Raw genomic sequence first — 24092 nt, forward strand, 5'->3', positions numbered from 1 at the left:
CCCACCCACTCAATGAAAGGTTAAAATAAACGAAATATATTTTTGTAACGTTCAGTGCAGCTCTATTTTAAGAAAGTCTAAAACAATCACCCAGAAACTGCTTGCAGTGTTCCCAGGATGCCACTAGGTGTCAGGCCTAAATCAATTGCTGTAAAACAGATGTGACAGTAATACTCATCTACTAAGGAAACCCAGTACTGTAGGTCTCTTTGAATCCCTCCATGATTGTTACAAAATATAAGCAAAATGTTACAAATACATACGTACATATATATTTCAAATAAGCACATATATATGAAAAAAGGAACAAAAGAGAAGAAAGAAGAAAGAAGAAAAAATAAAGAGGAAAAAAGAAGAAAAATGTTGGAAGAATTTCTTCCAAGTTTATTCTACAGATATCTCAATATGAAAATAATAATAAAATTTCATTGATTGACTTCCCTCGCTTACACTGCACTTCCTATATACATTTTGAAGCAAGATTGTATCTGTTATTCCGTATTTTTCCCATACAATCTCACACAAGTTGAATCCCTGCATGTTTGCATTTCTAAGGTGCACAATTATCTTCCCACCATTGGACATTCAGCATATGCCCAGACAGGGGCAGAGGAAGGGGGATGCGGTGGGTGTGAGCCACCCCAGGTGTCACCACTGAGGGGGGTGACAAAATGCCAGGCGGCACTCACCGTGGGGCCTGCAGCACGCCCGAGCCAGGCGTCTCTCCTGGGAGAGAAGCGGTGACTTGGGCGTACGCAGGCTCTGCACTGCCCAAACGGTCCAACTGCTGCCTCCCCCCCCCCCAGCTGTAGGACAGATGAGTGGGAGGAGGCAGGCAGACCCCGGAGACCCTGAGGTGCACCTCACCCCTGTGGGGGGCTCTCTCCACCCCTGGGCGCACTGCCCCAGGTGCCCGAGCAGCTTCCTCCGCCACTGTGCCCAGAGGAACTAGGAATGTGCCATGATTTTGTCACACTGGACAGCGAGATGAATAACCGTTGTTTGGTTTTCGTGGGAAACAAACTGCAGTGGAAGAGAAATAGTGCTTCATGCAACAAATGCAAGTGGGATGAAAAACGAGGCCTTCTTATATCTCCAATCATAGCAGAATCATAGAACTGAAAGAGTTGGAAGGGACACCAAAGGTAATCTAGCCCAACGCCTGCAAAGCAGGGATCTCAACTAAAGCATCTCCATCCAGCCTCAGCTTAAAAACCTCCAAATGAAGGAGAGTCCACAATCTTCAAAAGGAGTCCATTCCACTGTCAGACAGCTCTTACTGTCAGAAAATTATTCCTGGTGTTTGGTAGGAATCTCCTCTCTTGTAACTCAAAGCTATTGGTTTGGGTCCTACCCACTGGAGCAGGAGAAAACAAGCTTGCTCCATCTTCCATGGGAAAGCCCTTGGGATGTTTGGAGATGGCTATTGTATTGTGAGGAGGAATTAAAGAACCTCTTAATGAGGGTGAAAGACGAGAGCACAGAATATGGTCTGAAGCTCAACATCAAAAAAACGAAGATCATGGCCACTGGTCCCATCACCTCCTGGCAAATAGAAGGGGAAGAAATGGAGGCAGTGAGAGATTTTACTTTCTTGGGTTCCATGATCACTGCAGATGGTGACAGCAGCCAGGAAATTAAAAGACGCCTGCTTCTTGGGAGAAAAGCAATGACAAACCTAGACAGCATCTTAAAAAGCAGTGACATCACCTTGCCAATAAAGGTCCGCATAGTTAAAAGCTATGGTTTTCCCAGTAGTGATGTATGGAAGTGAGAGCTGGACCATAAAGAAGGCTGATCGCTGAAGAATTGATGTTTTTGAATTATGGTGCTGGAGGAGACTCTTGAGAGTCCCATGGACTGCAAGAAGATCAAACGTATCCATTCTTAAGGAAATCAACCCTGAGTGCTCACTGGAAGGACAGATCCTGAAGCTGAGGCTCCAATACTTTGGCCACCTCATGAGAAGAGAAGACTCCCTGGGAAAGATTGCGGGCACAAGAAGAAGGGGACGACAGAGGACAAGATGGTCGGATAGTGTTCTCGAAGCTACCAACATGAGTTTGACCAAACTGCGGGAGGCAGTGGAAGACAGGAGTGCCTGGCGTACTCTTAGTCCATGGGGCCATGAAGAGTTGCGCACGACTAAACGACTAGACAACAACAACAACAAATTGTAACTCCTTTCAGTCTCCTCTTTACCATCTTACCTCCCTAGGTACAACCTGAAATGTGTGTTGTGCATTACGAGTTGCATATAACTACGCGCACACAATATAACATGGTATATTGACTGCTGCCTGCAGATTAATCTGCATTGTTTATTGAACAAGAGCTCTAAAACCATGTCACATGGGCTTAGAGTAGGTGTCATAAGAAAGGCATCCAGAGTTGCTTTTGAACTTCAAGCGGAAACAATTGCCAGCCCAGGAAATAATCCAAACTGAGCAGAAAATTTATCCCAGATTATTACACCAATGGCAGTGGTGGGGAGGATCCTTTTAGAAGAAACAGATTGCATACTGGAGCTCCTCCTGCTGGCCATTGTCAGAATCACATAGGGAGCCTTCTCCCTGCAACTACGTACATGGCATCCAGGGAACAAGGAGGAAGTGACAGCCACTAATTGGATGGCTTTCAAAGAAGATTGGACGAATTCATGGAGGAGGAGAGGGCTATGATGGCTACTAGCCAGGGTGGTTATGCTGTGCCCTCCACAGTTGGAGGTAGTAATGTTTCTAAATAGCAGTTGCTGAAAACCATGTGAATGGGAGAGGGCTCTTGTGCTCCTGCTTGCTGTTTTCTCACAGGCAACTGCCCAACCATTGTGAGAACAGGCTGCTGACTAGATAGGGCATGGGCCTGATCCAGCATGCTCTCCTTATGTTCAAAAACTCAATTTAAGCATGCTTTAAAAAACAAAAACAAAATGCATTATCTTACAAATGCAAGCATCTTATTGCAACAGAAACCCATGCCAATTGTTGTGGTCCAAGTAAGATCTGGACACTGGGTAGTAATAATAATAACAAAGAAGTTTTGTTGAGTTTGCTCTGGCAGGCCAGCAAAGGAAACCGCCATTTCCCATGAAATCCAATTTCGGTGTGAACCAAATTTGCTTAGAATGTCATCCAGCGTGATTTATGCTAACATATTTCAACTCAACTTTTGAACATTTACTTCTGATTCAGCTTCAGCCAGAATCTCCTTAGGGAACAACTTCAGATGGAGAAATTGGGCCCAAACTACCTGTCTCCCTATGCGAACCTGCCCAGTCACTTTGATCCTTGAGAAAGAACATCTTCTGGGTCCCATCAATGTCAGAGGTGTGGTTAGTGGTGATTTCAGATCAAGGCAAAAGAATTATTTGCAGAAAGACATCAGCAGCATTTTGTACTAGGGCTCACTCCCTGTGCTCTGAGCATCGGGAATTTGCAAGATAACTCACCCTTTCGCCAGGATCTCCAACTTGACCCATTGGACCAGTTGTACCTGGAGGACCTGGAAGACCCTGATGTGGAAGAAAAAAAAGAAGGAAAATTAGCTGCAAGACAAAAGGAAGTGTGTGTGTGTGTGTGTGTGTGTGTGTGTGTGCGCGCACACACACACTGAACAGGAAAAGTATGAGAAGGATGTGTTTACTTTAGCATGGTCAAATTGACCTCACAAGGCTTGCAGAACCATGCCCATCATATGGAAGTAATTGAACCCAGAGAACAGCTGCACTCAGGCAGCAGTCAAAAGACACACAAAGAGACAAGGTTGTGCTAAGTGAGAGAAAGTAGGGGGAAAGCACAGAATATATAGGTCATATTTTGCAACTCACCGCTGGTCCTTCTGGCCCAGATGGGCCCTCAATGAGCATCCCCTGAAACAGAGAAAGAGATTGCAATACAGTTAACAAACAGGACAGTGGGGAATCTAAACTTGTTTATTTTTTAAAAAAATCAAAAAAATCTGCAGTCTAAAATCTGAATTCTGCAAGAGTACAAAATTGCATATTTTGAATAACAGAGTTAGAACAGGCTCAGAAAAGGGCGACCCAAACGATCAAGGGGATGGAGCAACTCCCCTATGAGGAAAAGGGTGCAGTAGTTGAGACACTTTAGCTTAGACAAAAGGTGAGTAATATAAAACTGTACAAAACTGCATGGTGTGGAGAAAGTAGATAGAGAAGAGTTTCTCTCCCTCTCTCATAGCAGTAGAACTTGTAGTCATCCAGTGCAGCTGAATGTTGGAAGATTCAGGACAGATGAAAGAGTTACTCATGCAGTGCATAGTTAAACTGTGGAACTCCCTCCTGCAGGAGGCTGTGATAGTCGCTAGCTTGGATGGCTTTCAAAGAGGATTAGACAAATGCATTGAGATCAGGGCTATCCATGGCTACTAGCCACAATGGCTATGCTCTGCTTCCACAGCTGGAGGCAGAATCGCTTCTGAGTCAAAGATGCTGAAAATTGTAGGAGGGAAGAGTTGCTGTTCTGCTCAGATCCTGCCTGGGGGCTTCCCATTTGGGGCATCTGGCTGGCCACTGTAGGAACAGGATGGTGGACTAGGTGCTTAATCCAGCAACTCATCTCTTCTTATTTTTCTTATGTTCTTCTTCTGCAGCAGCAGCAGCTGCTTTTAACCCCCTTATGCACTGCAAAAACGACAGGGCTCCAATATCTTGCTGGACATTGAGCTCAAGAAAACTGGCACACACAGTGGCCATTCTGAAAAGTACAGTAAGCAGCTGAAATGCAACCCCCACCCACCCCAAAAAACCCAAGGCCTCAACTTCAAGTAAATTTATTATGTAGTGACTTGCAGGGCCTCTGTGGAGTTGAAGAGGGGAGGGGGAAGGCATCCAGCGAGCCTAGCTTGGAATGCATCTAAGCCTGATAAGGAGTGCATTAAAAAAAAAGCAAAAGGCTCCAAAATGTTTCTTTTTTTGGACAGTGGAGAGAGAGAGAAAATACAAGCATTTGGTCTTGTTTACATTCTAGCAGCCTCTCGGTGGTCTGGCATTTTCAAACCCTGCTCAGAGCTGCCAAATTCTTATGCAACCGTTTTCAGCAGATCCCCCTCCATGCTGAGGGCATCTCTGATTTTTCTCTTTTTTGCACACACACACACACACACACAAACACACACGTGTTTCAGCTGCAAGCTCCCTCAGAGACAGAGGTGAGGGAAGAATGGGAGGCAGCTAGAAAACAGTTAAGAGGAGGAGTTGGTTCTGACTTCATTTCCCCTTGTAGGGAAATCATCAGGGAGAAGCAGCACACGGAGACCTTTCAACTTTGCAAGTCAGACAAGGTTGCTGTTACTTTGGCTGGTCTGCCAGGAAAAAAACTGGGTTAATTAGGTCGCTAGTGTACAGAAAATGTTAGATGGGGAGGACTGAGCTGGAAAAACAGAGTTGCTTTTTTTCTTTTTACGGAACAGAGAAGGCATAGCTGTTGAAAGGGTGTGGAAGCAGCTGGGCTGAGGAACATAAGAGCCTGCTGGATCAGGCCAAAGGGAGCCCACCTAGTCCAGCATCCTGTTCTCACAGCGGCTAACCAGATGCCAACAGGGGAAACCCACAAGCAGGACCTGAGTGCAAAAGCAGCTCTTCTCCTGCAGCTTCCAGCAACTGGTATTCAGAAGCTGCGTTGACTGCCTCCAACCGCAGTGGTAGAATGTAGCCATTGTGGTTAGTAGTCGTTGATGGCCTTCCCCTCTATGAATTGGTTTAATAAGACCTGAGATTGCATGCAACAGATGGCATTGTTTTGTCATGTCCCCCCATATAAACAATGCTGTGCAAATTAAAAAAAGACGGGAACCTCAACATCAGAGAGAAAGGATCTGGCTCAGTCCACTCCCTCCCACTGTATTAGTTTTCCTCTTGCAGGGATTTTTTCTTCTAGACTTCTCCTTGCAGGATTATTATTTTTTTAACCTTAAGGGAGGATCTCCAAATTGTGATCTGCAAATTGCAGCCTGAAGTTATTCAGCACTAAGCACTCTGCAACTTCATTCCTGCCTCTGTTGTCCAGAACCTAGGTCAGATCCAATATGGAGATGTACAGTGATGACAGCAGCCAGATGTTGTAGCAACCAGAATTGCAATGGAAATTATCAAGGAGGGCAGAGTGACTCCCCTAGGAGTGAGTTGCAGCGTTTGGGATTTTTTAGCTTAAGAGAAAATGTAAGTAAGAGGCAACATTATAATATTATGCAAGGCATGAAGAAAGTTTCTTTCCTGTCTCATAGCACTAGATGTGGACATCCAAATGAAGCTGGGTGTTGGAAGATGATGGTTAAAACAAAGGCCTTCTTCACACAGCACATAATTTAACTCCAGCGCTCTCTCCCACAGGAGGCAGGGATGGCCACCAGACTGTATGGCTTTAAAAGAGGAGGAGACAAATTCATGGAGGAGGAGAGGGCTATTGATGGCCACTAACCAGGGTCACTATGCTCTGCCTCCATGGTCAGAGGAAGCAATGCTGAATACCAGCTGCTGGAAACTGCAGGCAGGGAGAGGGCTCTTGTGGTCTGCACCTGCTTTGAGGACTTTCTATTGGGCATCTGGATGGCCACTGTGATAAGAAGATGCTGGACTAGATGGGCCATTCTTATTTTTTTTCTATATTCTTGGGCAGAGAACTTTTGGAGGCTGGGAAAGGAGAAGACAGAAAGATAGGATAGACTTCCACCCTGCCACCAAACTACAGAAATGCAGAACAGATCGCTTTGTAGTTATCCCTTCTTGTTACTGGAGAACCTCTTGCAACTATTTCAGCGGTTGAGAACTTCAGCAGTCCATGGGCCTCGTTCTACTCAGAGCAGCCTTCCAGGGGTCATAAGTCAATGGTGCATACGTCCGGAATACTGCAGTAGGCAGCAGTGTCCGGGTGAACATTGGGGAAATGTCTGGGAAAATCCAGCTGTATGGCTGCCCATGTCGGCAGTGCCGTTTTTGCACTTTTTCAATAAAAATAGCTCAAAAATTTGGTGGGTTGTTGTTTTTTTGCGATTTTGCCCAAAAAGCTCAACAACTTTGGGCAAAAAAAAAAAAAAGAGAGGGGAAGCTCACAACTTTTCTGTCCAGATTTTCACTGTTTGAAATATGGCAACCCTAGTGGTGGACAGGGCCAGAAGCAAAAAAAGTAGGTGGAGCAACAGGTGTGGGCAGGGCCAAATACACAAACACATTCCCATCCTGGCTAGTAAGGACAGCTCAAGGACATATTCCAAACAGGCAAAAACACTCAAGGAGACTGTGGGTTGAGGCTGTCTGTCCTGAGAGCCAGACAGAGCAGCCCAGAGGGCCACATTTGACCTGCAGGCTTGAGGATTCCCCACCCTTACCCTGGTTAGATAAACTGATCGATTTTTAAATGTTATCATTGCACAATTTCCACATGGATTCTCCAGCTGCAAGCCAAAGGCAAAGCGACAGCTCTTACCGGTTCAATTATGGCTGGTTCCCCTTTCTGTCCCTTTTCACCTCGTGGCCCACCAATCTGCAGCATACACAGGAAACAAAAGCAAGAACTCACTGAACAATGAGCATTGCTCCACTTCATTGGCTGCATTCATTGTCACCAAATCGATTGCCACCGAGCAGAGTGTTGCAGAAGCAGAACATCTCATCTGTCCAATGAGACTCTGACATCTACATATTTTTTAAAACAGATCCTTTTAGAAGAATAACTCAGAAAGAAAATATTTTATCTACCTATCTCAGTATTTAACAGCTTACTAGGCCACCATAATATGAAGCGAGGAAAGTGTTTTGCTCCAGACTCTAGCCCAGTTAATTGTAAATAAGCGATCCATGCTCCTGGAAGAACCCACCTCCAGTGCTCCCCTGCCTCTTAGTAAAGCTAAAGGGACCCCTGACCATTAGGTCCAGTCGTGACCGACTCTGGGGTTGCAGCGCTCATCTCGCTTTATTGGCCAAGGGAGCCGGCGTACAGCTTCCAGGTCACGTGGCCAGCATGACTAAGCCGCTTCTGGCGAACCAGAGCAGCGCACGGAAATGCCGTTTACCTTCCCGCCAGAGCAGTACCTATTTATCTACTTGCACTTTGATGTGCTTTCAAACTGCTAGGTTAGCAGGAGCAGGGACTGAGCAATGGGAGCTCACCCCGTTTCAGGATTCGAACCGCCGACCTTCTGAACGGCAAGTCCTAGGCTCTGTGGTTTAACCCACAGCGCCACCCGCGTCCCTGCCTCTTAGTCCCACTGTAATCCCACTGTCTCCCCAGGGGGAATGACTGCTCACCGTAGGAACCACTGCACTAATCCAAGGCCCTGGCTTCACCTCCACACAGCATGGACTGTGAAGTCCAGTCTCCTTGTTTCTCAAGAACCAAGTCTTCCCTTACCCCTTCATAAATTGTGTCCTGGTTAGCAGGCATGCCGGGTCCAATGTCTGGAGAGTCTGTCCGGTCATAATTGCCATAATAGTACCCATCTTCATACTCTGTGAGGGTCTCCTCTGTGAAGTCCTTGTTGGGGTCTTCTCCTCCTTCACGCCCTTGTTCTGCATCCTAAGTGGAAGATAACAGAAAACAGGAGGTTCTAAGACCTTTTCCTCCAAGCCAGAGGGATTTCCAGATTTCCTACCATCAGTGGACCATTCCAGTATAAGCTTCTGCATACCAAAGCCGTTGCTGGTTGCAGAGGATTCTAGAACATAAGTTTGGGGGGGTGGCACATTTTAGCTGTGATTCCTGCAATTCAGGGAGTTGGGCTAGATGGCCTTTGGGTTCCCTTCCAATCTACAATTCTATGATTCATTAATTTCCCAAAATTCATAACAACCTTAAAGCAGTTTATGCAAAGAATAGAATAATGACTATTTAAAACTTTCAAAAAAATAATTAGAGTGAATGGTAAGCTAAAGGCTAGATTAAAACACCTGTCAGCATTTCCCATGTCTGAAAAGGTTTGCCCAAATAAAAATATTTTTAGCAGGTGCCAAAAAGAGTACAGCAAAGACACCTGCCTGATGTCAAGGGAAGACAGCTCCAAAGTGTAGGTGCTGCCACACTAACTTATGGATTTATTGTAGATTAGGCCTTACTGCTGCCCCATATGAACAGACACCCAACTGAATACTCTCACTGTAAAATCTGAAAAGCACTAACTCATCACAAGGACATCCCACCCCACTCAAGCAGCACAGCTACACCTCCAAGGTTTGAAAATGCAGGCAGCTGTGTTGATCCAGGTATGCATAATGTTCCCCTGCAAAAGAGCAGCGGTCTTTAGCATAATCACCAATTTACTAGGATCCACCATCAGCCATCAACTTTCTAAAATGCAACTTAAAGACAACTTCAGAACCCATGAGGCAGTTCAAGAATGTGGGCTGTAGCCAATGTTAGTCCTACACAGAGTAAACTCATCTGAAACTGACTGGCCTCAACAACTACAAGCCATAATGGCTATGCTCTGCCTCCATGGTAATGCTTCTGAGCACCAGTTGCTGGAACCCACGAGAGGGTGCTGATATTGTGCTCAGGCCCTGCTTGTGTGTTTCCCATGGAGGCATCTGGCTGGCAACTGTGAGAACAGGATGTTGGACTAGATGGGCCAATGGCCTGATCTAGCAGGTTCTCCTTATGACAAAATCAGGCCTGTTAATTCTAGTGGGTTTACTCTGGGTAGAACTTGATTGGGTTAACAACCCAAAATGCCTGGGCTACAGACCGAGCCAGAACATGGATCATAGTTTTGAGGCCACAAAGAATTACATTGGTTCCGTTGAGGGTGATCACCGTGCTGGTGGGGACCTCCACCTCGACGCCGCCCTCTGGGAGCTTATCAAGGTCATCATAGCTGATATCTTCATCAGGGAGTGGAGTGTAATATTCATCAGTTATGGTTCCATAATTATATTCATCCACCAGTGGATCCTCTACCCTTTCTTTCACCGTGGTCTCCTCTTGAGTTCTCTCCACAATGGGTGGGGATGCTGTAGATGGAGGGGCAAGTTCCTGCTTCCACAAAAAGAAGAAGAGGCCACAGTTACCTGATATTTAGGATACCCTTTCTTAGGATGTGCACAAGCTAGGAGACACGTGCCCGTCTACACTGTTAGCACCGCAGCATGTCAGACGAATCAAACTGGCTGATACCTGTGCCCCCTAATTAATTAAACAGATATTTAAAATATGAAAAGGAATAGTTTATTGATTTCTGGCCAACCAAGCCTAAACCATACCGCACGCTCATCATATCAATAGACAAATCACAAAGCAAAAAAGTAAGCATCAAAGTAAGTACATTGTCATAAAAGACTCGTTCACAAAACCTCCCCCACAAAATCAGAACAACAAATCCATTTTATTCAGTGTGATCTTTAGGTGCAATCAATGGCCCTCACTTCTCTGAATCCTGTTTAACAAATGTGACGGTTCTATATGACTAGTTGAGAAAGATGCCTGCTATTTTCTCTTTCTCATCTACACTCATCTTGTAAATATATTCCTGTATAAATAAACCCTTTGAACTCCAGAAACTGTAAGTGATTATTCCAATCTAATTCACCCAAGCTTCAAGCTCTCCTAACACAAGGTATACTCTGTTAAGAATTGTACCATGCTCTCCTCTTTAAAGCAGTGAAATATTTATATATGCCGTTCTGAGTCCTATAATGCCCCCATCACCTGCAGAGCATTTAACCTACATTCTGTCAAAAGCCACCAGAGCCTGTGTAAATGCACAAGGGGCAAATCAGGAGGTACCATTCCAGGAATAATACTAAAACCTTTGCACATTGGATTGGGTTGGCACCCCAAAATGAGAGCCATACAGTTCTGTATATCAATATCACATCTGGAAACATCTGCTTGAGCCCAGGCATGACCTTCTGCAGTGCCCTGTTACCTGATCTCAGAGGGGGCACTGCTACTTACTGGACACCCCACTTTAGGATTTATAAAGGCTAGGATATTTCACCCCCTACACCATTGGCTTAGTGCTGCAACATGTCAAAAGAGTAAAAATAGATGACATCTGTGTCCCTTATGAATTAAATTGTTATTTCAAAGAGTATCTTAATACCAGGGCTTACAGAAGCCACTCTGGGAGAACCAATAGCATCTCTACACCCTACGCCACAGGGAAAGCTTCTTCAAACATGGCCTATGTTTCTATGCCATGTGTGCAGCATCTGAAAATAGGGGGAGGGGGTTGGATTGGAACCAGTTCACCAATCCAGCTGTGGCCCCCTGTTCCATACCTCAGTGGTTTCAGCCGTTTCCCGTGCCACTTCTTCAGTATCTGTAGTTGGGGTCGTAGGTGGTACCACTTTGCCTGTGTCATCTGTGTCCTCATAGTAGGGATATTCGTAGTAGTAAGTTTCTCCTTCCACTTCGAGGTTCCCATCTCCATCTGGGTACTGCAAGGCAGAAAGCATAGCAGCTAGAACATGGCGAGGCTGTGAGGCATTGTCACCACCATCCACAGTTTCACTGAGTCAGGATCAGAAGAGGCAAAAGGAGGAACCTCTTCGCACAGCACAGAGTTAAGTTATGGGATTTGTTACCCACAAGCTATAGTGATGGCCACCAACCTGGATGGCTTTAAAATGATGGATTAGACGAACATCTGGAGAGGAAAAGGCTATCAACATCTACTAACCACAGTGGCCAAGTTCAGATACAAGTCAGATACAATATGCCTTTAATTACCAGTTCCTGGGAATCACAAGGGGGGGGGTACTCTATTGGGTTCAGGTCCTGCCTGTGGGCTTCCTATTTGGAGCATTTGGTTGGCCACTGTGAGAACAGGATGGTGGACTTTAATGGGACTGATCTAGAAGGGCTCTTCTAACCTACATATCTGCAAATGAAATAGAGATGGCTGAAGCAGAGCCTTGTTTGGGAGTGGATGTGTTAGTCAACGGAATCTTGTGTGAGTGTAGACTCCATGGAACAGTCTGCTCATTGCAGTTAGTAAAAGCCAAGGCTCCTGCCCATTAATGTTTTTTCCATTTTTTATTTTCTTTTGCTATAGCTTAGGCTGCATACCCACCATACTTTTAAAGCTCACCCCACATAGTAGCATTAGTAGTAGTAGTAATAGCTGTAGTTTAAGGGACGCGGGTGGGGCTGTGGTCTAAACCACTGAGCCTAGGGCTTGCCAATCAGAATGTTGGCGGTTCGAATCCCCGCAACGGGGGGAGCTCCCGTTGCTCGGTCCCTGCTCCTGCCAACCTAGCAGTTCAAAAGCACGTCAAAGTGCAAGTAGATAAATAGGTACCGCTCCAGCGGGAAGGTAAACAGTGTTTCCGTGTGCTGCTCTGGTTCGCCAGAAGCGGCCTAGTCATGCTGGCCACATGACCCGGAAGCTGTACACTGGCTCCCTCGGCCTGTAAAGCATGATGAGCGCCGCAACCCCAGAGTTGTCCACGACTGGACCTAATGGTCAGGGGTTCCTTTACCTTTACCTGAGGGTGCTGGAGATTGTAGCTTTGCAAGGGTGAACTAACATTCCTAGGATTCTTTGCAGGAAGGAATATGCTTTGAATGCATGGTGTATATGCTTACACAAAGTCTGCTACACTTGCTTGTAAAGACAGCCCATGTTAAAAAAAAGACAATTTGTTAACCACTTAGAATTTTCGTAGGTATTTAAAGCAAAAAAATCAGGGTGATATTCACCTTAGTTTTACTCTGAGTAGACCCATTAAAATAAATTTCAATTAATTTCAGTGGGTCTACCCTGAGTCGAATGGTATCTAAAACAGACTGGAGTGGGTTTATGAATAAACCCATGTGAAACTGAAGCAGAGGCGGATCCCTCCCTCCCCATAGAAAAGTAGTGTGTGTTTTTTTGGGGAAGAGGTGGTTTCAGCTCATCACTCCACTTCCATGAAGGGGTTGCACTGGGGTTGCCTTGCCATCCCTTGCTCTGGATTCCATGGGGAGCAATGGATCTTCTGTCTCCCTGCTGAGCCAGCAGGCTGCCTCCAGATTTTGCACCAACATTGTGGCAGTCGTTCATCTCTTTCCACTTACGTATTCATCAGGGTTGGGGTCCTGGGACTGCGGCGCATCTGGGACAGCTGTGTCACAATCTGGGCTGTAGTGCTCACAATAGTCGTAGGCTGCTCGGTGGTCTGCTACCACGAAGAGCTGCTGGATGTCACCCTGGGAGGAGAGAGACAGAAAAGATGCATATGACACAAAAGGATGGGACACCACACTGTGGCAAGGCGGACACCCACCGTCTATAATGAGTTAAAGAAAATGTTTAAGATCCCATTCACTAAAAGACCCGAGGCATTTTTATTAGGAATCATGACATCAGAGATCAAGAATAAAATCAGACCATTATTCATGTATTCAGCAACTGCAGCAAGGATTCTAATAGCAAGAAGTTGGAAAAGTGATACCATCCCTTCAAAGATTGAATGGCAAGCCAAATTAATAGAGTATTTACAGCTAGCAAGGAGAACTGGGACAGTAAGAGGAAACTCAACACAAGATGTTACGTAACAAGGAATGGATAATGATTAAGGAACATCTCAAAGGGTATAGGAAGTATTTTAAAAAGTTTAAGCTAAGATATAGAAAAATATTAATAAGAAACTGTGTGAAAAAAATTGAATGCAAAATAGTACAATGGGTTTAGTCGGAAGTTTCTTTCTTTTACTATTTTTTATTCTATATGTAATTAAGTTCTTTTTTCTTATAGAATGTTTGTACTGTATGTTTGTTTTGTGTGTATTTTAAGATATCTTCTTGTTTAATAAAGTTTATTAAGAGAGAGAGAGAGAAGATGGACACCATCCCCATCACCTGGGCTGTGAGCAGGGAACTGTATTTTTATTGTCAAGGGCTGCATACCCTTTCTTTTGAATTATATACCTATTGTATGGAAGTTGACAACTGAAGAGTGAAAATAGATTCTACGTGCCCCAACTATGGCCAAAAGACTGGTATTGATGAACTGGAAGAATAACATTATGGTCCCCTTTAATCAATGGACTAAAGACATGACAGCACATGCAACATATGAATGGATTGCTTAAAGATACAGACTCTGTTTGGATAAACATATTGACATTTGGAATGAACATTGTAGGTTATCAACAATTATATACGTATTAGGAGAATAATTGTACTTACCGTATTTTCCGCCCTATAGGATGCACTTTTTCCCCTCCAAAAATGAAGGGGAAATGTGTGTGCGTCCTATGGGGCGAATGCAGGCTTTGGCTGAAGCCTGGAGAGCGAGAGGGGTCGGTGCGCACCGACCCCTCTCGCTCTCCAGGCTTCGCGGACCTCTCCGCAAGCAGCGGGAGCGCTCCCGCTGCTTGCGGAGAGTTGCCTGCATGCCGAAGCCTGCGCGCGCTGAGATCAGCGCGTCCAGGCTTCGCGGACCTCTCCACAAGCAGCGGGAGCTAGCGCTGGGCTCCTACGGCTTGCAGAGAGCTGCCTGTTTGGGGGCTGGGGTCGGGGGAAGCTCAGGCCTCCCCCGCCCCCGGCCCCACGCCTGGGGGAAAAAATAATTCCCCCCCTTTATTTCCCCCCCCAAAAACTAGGTGCGCCTTATGGGACGGTGCGTCCTATAGGGCGAAAAATATGGTATCTACTGCTCCGGCGGAAAGGTAAACGGCGTTTCCGTGCACTGCTCTGGTTCGCCAGAAGTGGCTTAGTTACGCTGGCCCCCTCACCCAATAAAGCGAGATGAGCGCCGCAACCCCAGAGTCGGCCACGACTGGACCTAATGGTCAGGGGTACCTTTACCTTTTTACCTATATAATATGCATGAAAGTGTAACATTTATTCTGCTATACTATGTATTTTTATTGCACTTTTTCTTCTTTTTCTTTGTACTTTCTTCTTTTTCTCTTTTTTCACTTTATCTTGTACAACTGAAATTTTCTCTCCCTCTCTCTCTCTATGTGTGTGTGTGTGTGTGTGTGTGTGTGTGTGTGTGTGTGGATGGCTGCATAATCTCAGAGGTAATCTGTCAAGGGACAGAGCAAGGAGTACGTGGAGCCACCCCTTCTCATTTTCCACCCCGCCTTTCCTCTCCCTTAACCCACAGGGAACAAACAGAAGTGTCTCATCCATAATAGGCCTGACCACCAGGCCTTACAGTTTCCTAGGCAAACCAGCCCTTAGAAGAGTTTTTTTATAATAATAATAATAATAATAATAATAATAATAATAATAATGTGCAAAAATGTGCATCCTTAGAAGGATATTATGTGGCTTCTCTTCCCTTTCTCGTTTTTTCAATTTGGCTCCAACACCAAGCCTCAGCAAACCCATTTTGCTGTTGTTTGGCTGATGGTCAAAAATTCACTTTAGCCCTGGCTGGACGTGAAGGTGTGTAAACAGACCACTCTTGCTCGCTTTCCCATGCCAATGACCAAATTTATCCAGACAGCGAGAACATCTGGAGGGAGGTGGACAGCATCACAGCCACAATCTGGCCCTGCCAATAGGAGGGCATCAGAGCAGTCACTCAAGATCAGGGCAAAGAGGCCCTCAAAAGACCAAGGGGCTTCATGGTCCAGGACAGGTGCCAGTCGGTGCATGCCAATCTTAGCTTTTCCTATTGTTCATTACTGTTGGCATAAACCTGATATAAAATATACCCCTCGGTGAAATTTCTTGTGTTCTGGAAGGCTTCCTGATCTCCTATGATTTTATGTAAAGATCAGGACAGCAATCTGGTGTCACGAGCAAAATTTAATTTGCATCTCCTGTAAAATGAATGAGTTCCACATAGGCAGTAGTGAGGTACCGTATTTTTTGCTCCATAACACTCACTTTTTTCCTCCTAGAAAGTAAGGGGAAATGTCTGTGCGTGTTATGGAGCGAATGCCCACGGATGGCGGGGGGATCTGCTGCAGTCCCTCTGCTGCAGTCCCTCCACATGGATCCTCAGGATTTTTGCACTGGGTCACCCCAAATTCACCATCAGTTCACATAGCATGTCCATGGCTACAGCTTGCACCAAAAAAATCACACACCCACTGTTGCCTGGGGCCGCAGTGGTGCAAAAACGTGGTTACAAAGCATGGATCCACATGGATCCTCAGGATTTTTGCATTGGGCTACCCCAAACTCACCGTCAGATCACACGTCTGTGGCCACAGCATGAACCACAAAAATCATACATCCACTGTTTCATTTAGAATATTTTTTTTCTTGTTTTCCTCCTCTAAAAACTATGTGCGTGTTATGGTCGGGTGCGTGTTATAGAGCGAAAAATATGGTAAATTCAGAACTCAAGAAATAAAGATAACCAGTTTAGTAATTTCTCACTGGGATTGTATTCTTTCAGTTACCAACTAAGGAAAAACAGAATAACCAGCAGACAGGAACTTAACGGAAAAGAAACAACAGAACAAAGGAATATAGGTGTTAATGCAAATCACTCATCCCTTGTCCATAACCTAACATGGGCTCAGAATAGTATTTAAGCCCCAGATTGTCCATGGTTGGTTAGCTCTCACAGCTTCAACATGTGCCGCCTTTTCAATCTGCATTCTCAAGGACAAGCTTGACACTCTCCTTCACTTCCGGACAGGTTTACCCTTTCCCCTCCCTTTTCTACTTCACATATGAGTCTCTGAAAAATGTCAGAGTTACTCTCTCTTTAGGCTTTTGATAGGTCTCCTTCTTTTACTCTTTAACTCAATGTGTGCTTTACAGTGGTAACTCAGGTTACAGACGCTTCAGTTTACAAGACACTTCAGGTTACAGACTCCGCTAACCCAGAAATAGTACCTCAGGTTAAGAACTTTACCTCAGGATGAGAACAGAAATCGTGCTCTGGCGGCATGGTGGCAGCAGGAGGCCCATTAGCTAAAGTGGTACCTCAGGTTAAGAACAGTTTCAGGTTAACAACAGACCTCCAGAATGAATTAAGTTCTTAACCCGAGGTACCACTGTATTTGTTTGCTTGTTTATTATTTTATAAAATGTATATGCTGCCTAATTGTGGAAATTAAAAAAAAAACCTCAAAGCAGTTTACAAAAAAATAAAAAATAAAATTATCACCAGTAAAGCTTACAACAATACTGTAAAACATACAAGAAGTTAAAGCAACAGTGGATGGAAACAAATCAAAATTCATCACATCAACCTTTGAAACATCCGGGGAGGCTTGACTAAACAGAATGTTTTAGCACGTGCCAAAAAGAGTGCAATGAAGGCACCTGCCTGATGTCAATAGGCAGGGAGTTCCAGGGTATAAGTCCTGCCACACTAAAATATCCCCCCCCCCCTAAATGTGCAACAGGTACTATGTGGAAACTGTAGTAGCGCCAATTCTGCTGATCAGATCGGTCAAATGGGCACCTATGCAGTAAGGTGATCTCAGGGTCAGGTTTTATATACTAATAGCAACACCTTGAACTTGACCCAGAAGCAAATCGGCTACTAGTGCAGATACGTGGACAAGGCCTCACTCCTGTCAGCAATCGTGCTGCAGCATTCTGCAGTAACTGCAACTTCTTGATCAGTATGTACTGTACTGTACTACTTATACAGTGGTACCTCGCAAGACGAATGCCTCGCAAGACGAAAAACGCGCAAGACGAAAGAGTTTTCCGTTTTTTGAGTCGTTCCGCAAGACGAATTTCCCTATGGGCTTGCTTCGCAAGACGAAACGTCTTGCGAGTTCTTGCGAGTTTGTTTCCTTTTTCTTAAAGCCGCTAAGCCGCTAAGCTGTTAATAGCCGCTAAGCCGCTAATAGCCACTAAGCTGCTAATAGCCGTGCTTCGCAAAATGAAAAAACCGCAAGATGAAGAGACTCGTGGAACGGATTAATTTCGTCTTGCGAGGCACCACTGTACTGTAACTCTGATGTCTGAAGCAGCATCCAGATACTCTGCCACTGTCATTTCATGTAATAAATCAACCTTTTAAAAATTCATTTACGTGTGAAACTTTTGGGCCGTAAGGTTAAGGTGAAACACATACAGGCAACTCCCCACTTGCATGTGATATACTTTCACGTAACCGCATACGCGTGCAGTGCTGGGAATCTGGAAGTGGCAGGCGACTCACGAGGAGACCCTCCCTCTCCTCGCAAGCCAGAGGTGCAGCAGGGCTTTGTTGAGGCTGCTCAGCTGAGCACAGGAAAGAGTCTGCTGCACTACCATGTGCACTGATCAGCCTCAACAAAGCCTCCATGCACCACCGGCTCACGAGGAGACCTTCCCTAGAGTGGGTTCTGGGGAGGGTCTCCTCATGAGCTGCCCACCACTTTTGGGTTCCAAGCGCTGTTTGTGTGTGTGATCACACGCAAGTGGGGAGTTAACCTTAAACTGAACCTTATGCCCCAAAAGGTTCACACAAAAAATGAATTTTAAAAGGTTTATTTATTGTACGAAATGAGAGTGACAGGGAAAGGTCTCCTCATGAGCAATGAGGACTCTCCAGGGTGCTTCCCACTTACACCACTTCCAGACCCTATTTTCCAGGGACATCCCTGATTTAGAGAAGCTGTACTGGTTTCTGATTTGATCCTGAAATGTCCTGTTTTGAATTAGGATGTCCCTATTTTCATTGAAGACACGTTGGAGAGTATGGAGCTATCCAATCCACACACACACCCCCAGCCATCTGAAGGCAATCCTCTATAGGGAAGTATAATAATAATAATAATAATAATAATAATAATAATAATAATAATGCTTTATGTTTTTATATATGTTGGAAGCTGCCCAGGGTGGCTGGTGCAACCCAGTAAGATGTGTGGGGTATAAATAGTAAAATTATCATTATGGAATGGGACGTCTCTGTTTCCATTGGAGAAGTGTTGGAGGGTATGCATTTCACTTAAGAGCTTGGAGAGCCCAGAGTGTAACCCCCACGTAAATGGGGAGTTGCCAGTATTCACAAACAAACACAGGTTATGTTTCTAGCAAAAAGATCCTTGAAATCCTCTGAGCTCAATATTTAGAAGGCATGTGGGTGGTGGACACAAATGTAGGTTCCAAATAAATAGTCTGCTGCCAGCTAGCTGATCAGCAGAGGGGGCCCTTTTAGCTCTTCCTCTGCCCTCAGAAGTTCAGAAGGTGGCAGCCCAGGGGAGGAGGCCCTTAAGCTGTGGAACAATATCCCCACACAGATGCATCTGACACCTTCATTGCTTCCAGATGATACTGAAACTTCTGGATGATACAGTGGTACCTCGCAAGACGAATGCCTCACATGACGAAAAACGCGCAAGACGAAAGAGTTTTCCGTTTTTTTGAGTCGTTCCACAAGACGAATTTCCCTATGGGCTTGCTTCGCAAGACAAAACGTCTTGCGAGTTCTTGCGAGTTTGTTTCCTTTTTCTTAAAGCTGCTAAGCTGTTAATAGCCGCTAAGCCGCTAAGCCATTAATAGCCGCTAAGCCGCTAATAGCCGTGCTTCGCAAGACGAAAAAATGCAAGAAAAGAGACTTGCGAGGCACCACTGTACTGAAGATGCACCTCCTTATCCTGCCTTCTGACACCTGGGGGGGGGGGTATATAGAGCCTTGAGTGCCATCCCTGTGGAACTCTCTGCTGCTAGAGATTCAGCGGGCACCTTCTGTGCCAACTTTTAAATGCCTGCTGAAAACTTTTCAATTCTGCCAGGCCTATGTAGGCAAGTAAGAATGCATTCTCCCACAATGGTTAACTGATGTCTGTTCAAATAACAACAAAAACAAAAACAATAATGGCTTTGTTGTATAGGTTTTTTTTGCTTTTATTGCAGTATAACCCACCTTATTTCTCTGATTGTAAATTGTTTTAAACTGTTTTTAATTGTTGTAACCCATCTCAGAACCTTAGGGTGGGTGGTGGGTAATATATTCTGTTATTTTTTCCCCTGTAAGTTGTTTTTAACTGTTTTTAATATTGTGTTGTAATGCTGTAACCCATGTTGGACCTTAAGGTGAAGGGTGAATAATAACAATAACAATAGTAGTAGTAGTAGTAGTAGTAGTAGTAGTAGTAGTAGTAGTAATGTGATTATGATGATTAGGGCTTCCCCTGCAAATTTCCAGCTTGTACCCAGTCATGGTTTATCAAAATCTCTAGGTATAGGGGGAGCAGAGAGTGGAGTGATTAAAGGAAGCATGCAGGGACACTGTTTGGTTAGGAGAACCAGGGTGGCATTGTGGTTAGAGTGCTGGACTAGGACCTGGGAGACCAGGGTTCAAATCCCCTCTTTGCCATGATGCTCACTGAGTGTGAACTCGGGGGCCAGTCACTGCCTCTCAGCCTAACCCACCTTGCAGGGTGTTGTAGGGTTTAAAAGGGGTGGGGGAGAACCTTGGATTCCACCCTGACTCCTTGGAGAAAAGGTGGGCATAAATGCAATAAATAAAATAATGCCTATCCCTGTTCCCATTGCATCTGCCATGCCCTCAGCTGAGATGCTGTATGTGCCTCAGTGACAGAGAAATGAATGTGAGGAAATTACTCTCTCTGTTTGTGTATGTGTTGAAATAAATTAAAAAATTCTCCAGCAGCACCTTAGAGACCAACTAAGTTTGTTCTGGGTATAAGCAAGGGGTAGGCAACCTAAGGCCCATGGGCCAAAAGCGGCCCACGGGGGTTATTTAACTGACCCATGAGCCACCACCGAACCAAGCCGCCCGCTCAACGAGTCCCCACGCGCTGCGCTAAACCAACGCAGTGCAGCACAGGGACTTGCTTCCGCGGCACCAGAAATCGCATCTGCGCAGATGCAGGTGTCAGAAATCATGTCTGCACAGACACTGGAAATTGCAGGTGTGGGCGCTCATGCGCAAGCGCAATCCAGTCCACAGAGGGATCTTCGCTGGAGTGAACTGGCCCAGGTGAGGTAAACCTTGCCTACCCCTGCATAAGCTTTCATGTGCATGCACACTTTTTCAGATACACTGAAACAGAAGTCACCAGACCCTTATATATAGTGGGAGGGCGGGGTGGGGTTTTTCTCAGAAGGGTAGTAGGTGATGGCTAAGTGACTCAATGGGTATGGTAAACCTGTTGATGACTGTTAACGACTGCAATTAGTCCTACAGGAAAAAGCAAGAGATAGTATGCAGATGACCAAAAATAGTTTTAGCATGTGTAATGAGCCAAGAATCCAATACAGTCATACCTTGGGTTACAGGCGCTTCAGGTTGCGCAATTTCGGGTTGCGCACTGTGCCAAACCCAGAAGTACAGGAATGGGTTACTTCCAGGTTTTGGCGATTGTGCTTGCACATGCACAGAAGTGCCGAATTGCAACCTGCGCATGCACAGCTGTAGGACTAATTGCAGACGTTAACAGTCATCAACAGGTTTACCATACCCATTGAGTCAATCACCCATCTCCTACTACCCTTCTGAGAAAAACCCCACTCCACCCTCCCACTATATATAAGGGTCTGGCGACTTCTGTTTCAGTGTATCTGAAGAAGTGCGCATGCACACGAAAGCGGCGTGATGAGCGCTACAACCCCAGAATCGTTCGCGACTGGACTTATCGGTCTAGGGTCCCTTTACCTTTACGAAGGGGGTTGGTGGTGCTGTGGTCTAAACCACAGAGCCTAGGGCTTGCCGATCAGAAGGTCAGTGATTCGAATCCCCGCGATGGGGAGAGCTCCCGTCACCTGGTCCCTGCTCCTGCCAACCTAGCAGTTTGAAAGCACATCAAAGTGCAAGTAGATAAATAGGTACTGCTCCGGCGGGAAGGTAAACGGCATTTCCATGTGCTGCTCTGGTTCACCAGAAGTTGCTAAGTCATGCTGGCCACGTGACCCGGAAGCTGGCTGCGGACAAACGCAGGGTCCCTTGGCCAGAAAAACGAGATGAGCGCTGCAACCCCAGAGTCATTCGCGGCTGGACTTAATGGTCAAGGGTCCCTTTACCTTTACCTTTAAGGTACTACTGGACAATTTTTTAATTTATTTCGACTGTGTCAGACCAACACAGCTACCTACCTGTGTGTCTGTGTGTAAGACACACACACACACACACACACACACAATCTGCAAAGCTTGTTGTGCAGGCTTACTTTCTAAACATGGCTCTTCCCAAATCTTCACCCAACCAGACAACTCTGAGAATAACCTATTGCTCTGTATTTAGCAGCTGAGATTTGCAGAGGTCATAAGGTTAATTCGTGTTACTTCCTGGCTGATGGCTACCAGACCCCCTCAAAGTCTTAATCCAAACATATCAGGAGAAAACCTATCTTCTCCCACCCACTATCATCCCTGGCAGGGAGATGTCAAATATATAGTTAGAGATATGAGGCATTGGGGTCTATTAGTGAATAGTAGAAATTAATAAATGGTAGCATTTTGATTATTTGCGATATGAAAGGAAAATTCAAGCTGTAGAGGAATTCCTGGGCTAGTCTATGCAAAACAATCTGACCAATTAAGGACAATTAAGAATCAATACAGACCCACTGAGGGCCACTGGCAAGTCAAGAGAACAGTCTTTTCCCCACTTGCCCTGAGGTGTGAACAGACATAGGGGATTTAGAATGTTGCCAGAGTAACTGGGTGTGAGGTGTCAGGAATAGTTGGGGGGCCTTTGCTATGAGGCTTGGAATAGCTGAGAAAGGGCAGAATGGTCTTGGCCGGCTGGCTGAAGGCAGGCTGGGAGGGATGCCTTGGACTCCAGTGCTGCACGACTGTGGGGAGCAAGCTCCTCTTGAGATGTACTCCCTCTGTGTGGACTGAATTTGTTGTTGTTTAGTCATTTAGTTGTGTCCGACTCTTCATGACCCCATGGACCAGAGCACGCCAGGCACTCCTGTCCTCCACTGCCTCCCGCAGTTGGGTCAAACTCATGCTGGTAGCTTCAAGAACACTATCCAACCATCTTGTCCTCTGTCGTCCCCTTCTCCTTGTGCCCTTCATCTTTCCCAACATCAGGGTCTTTTCCAGGGAGTCTTCTCTTCTCATGAGGTGGCCAAAGTATTGGAGCCTCAGCTTCACGATCTGTCCTTCCAGTGAGCACTCAGGGCTGATTTCCTTAAGAATGGATATGTTTGATCTTCTTGCAGTCCATGGGACTCTCAAGAGTCTTCTCCAGCACCATAATTCAAAAGCATCAATTCTTTGGCGATCAGCCTTCTTTATGGTCCAGCTCTCACTTCCATACATCACTACTGGGAAAACCATAGCTTTAACTATATGGACCTTTGTTGGCAAGGTAATGTCTCTGCTTTTTAAGATGCTGTCTAGGTTTGTCGTTGCTTTTCTCCCAAGAAGCAGGCATCTTTTAATTTCGTGGCTGCTGTCACCATCTGCAGTGATCATGGAGCCCAATAAAGTAAAATCTCTCACTGCCTCCATTTCTTTCCTTCTATTTGCCAGGAGGTGATGGGACCAGTGGCCATGATCTTCGTTTTTTTGATGTTGAGCTTCAAACCATATTTTGCGCTCTCCTTTTTCACCCTCATGTTTAACTAAACCATATTTCTAAAGGCACGGCAGTCTCCACCGCAATATCACTCGTCCAAAGGAGCGCAGTTGGGGTCAAGACCCCTGGAATCCCATGCACAGCTCAGCATGGATTGGGGTGGCCTATAACAATATGCATCATTCACCTCTGCCCCAAAATATCTTTCCATAGCTGTATATAATCCAGGTTGCTAAGCTTTGGACAATTTCAACAAAGATGCCAGAGACTTCTGATGGGAGTGAAATACTTCTGGCAAATGACAAAGTTCACCAGGTTTCTGATGAAAACGGAAGAGTCTTTCCTCCTGGACGAGCACCCTCTTTCCAGATAAAGCTGTCCAGATGCCCAACCCCATCAAGGATAGGATGGTTCAGGAAATGGCAGCCAAAATGGTCAAAGGCAGATAGAGCAATTTCCCCATGAAGAAACATTGCAGTTTCTGGGACTTTTCAGTTTAGAGAAAAGGCAAGCAAGAGATGGCATGATAGAAGGTAATAAATTGATGCAGCGCATGGAGAAAGTGGATGGAGAAAGGTTTTTCTCCCCTCTGCTAGCATTGGGTTTCATGGACACCCAGAAGTAACCTAGCAGCAGAAAGGAAGAGCCAAAGGAATGAAGCCTGGGCATGTCCCGCTGAGTTATCACACCCTCTAAAAAAAAAGGGGGGGGAGGCAGAAATACATGCATTTGCCACCATGCTGATC

The 24092-nt window shown here is 45.4% G+C and overlaps 1 protein-coding gene across 4 annotated transcripts in view; it reads right to left on the reverse strand.

The window, feature by feature from the left end:
* Positions 1-24092, reverse strand: part of COL5A1 (collagen type V alpha 1 chain) — a 184710-nt gene that overhangs the window by 94479 nt on the left and 66139 nt on the right. For all 4 annotated transcript variants that reach the window (XR_014521361.1, XM_083484933.1, XM_083484934.1 and 1 more), the window contains exons 5-11: positions 13011-13142; positions 11231-11389; positions 9741-9983; positions 8367-8531; positions 7443-7499; positions 3827-3868; positions 3449-3511 (exon numbers count right to left, since the gene is read on the reverse strand). Coding sequence is in view for 3 of the 4 variants with exons in the window: in XM_083484933.1 (XP_083341059.1) it covers positions 3449-3511; positions 3827-3868; positions 7443-7499; positions 8367-8531; positions 9741-9983; positions 11231-11389; positions 13011-13142 (861 nt within the window). In the remaining variant the exon portion in view is untranslated. The remainder of the gene's footprint in view (positions 1-3448; positions 3512-3826; positions 3869-7442; positions 7500-8366; positions 8532-9740; positions 9984-11230; positions 11390-13010; positions 13143-24092) is intronic.

Source organism: Podarcis liolepis, assembly GCF_965112155.1.
Source record: "Podarcis liolepis genome assembly, chromosome: Z".
Taxonomy (NCBI): Eukaryota; Metazoa; Chordata; class Lepidosauria; order Squamata; family Lacertidae; genus Podarcis; species Podarcis liolepis.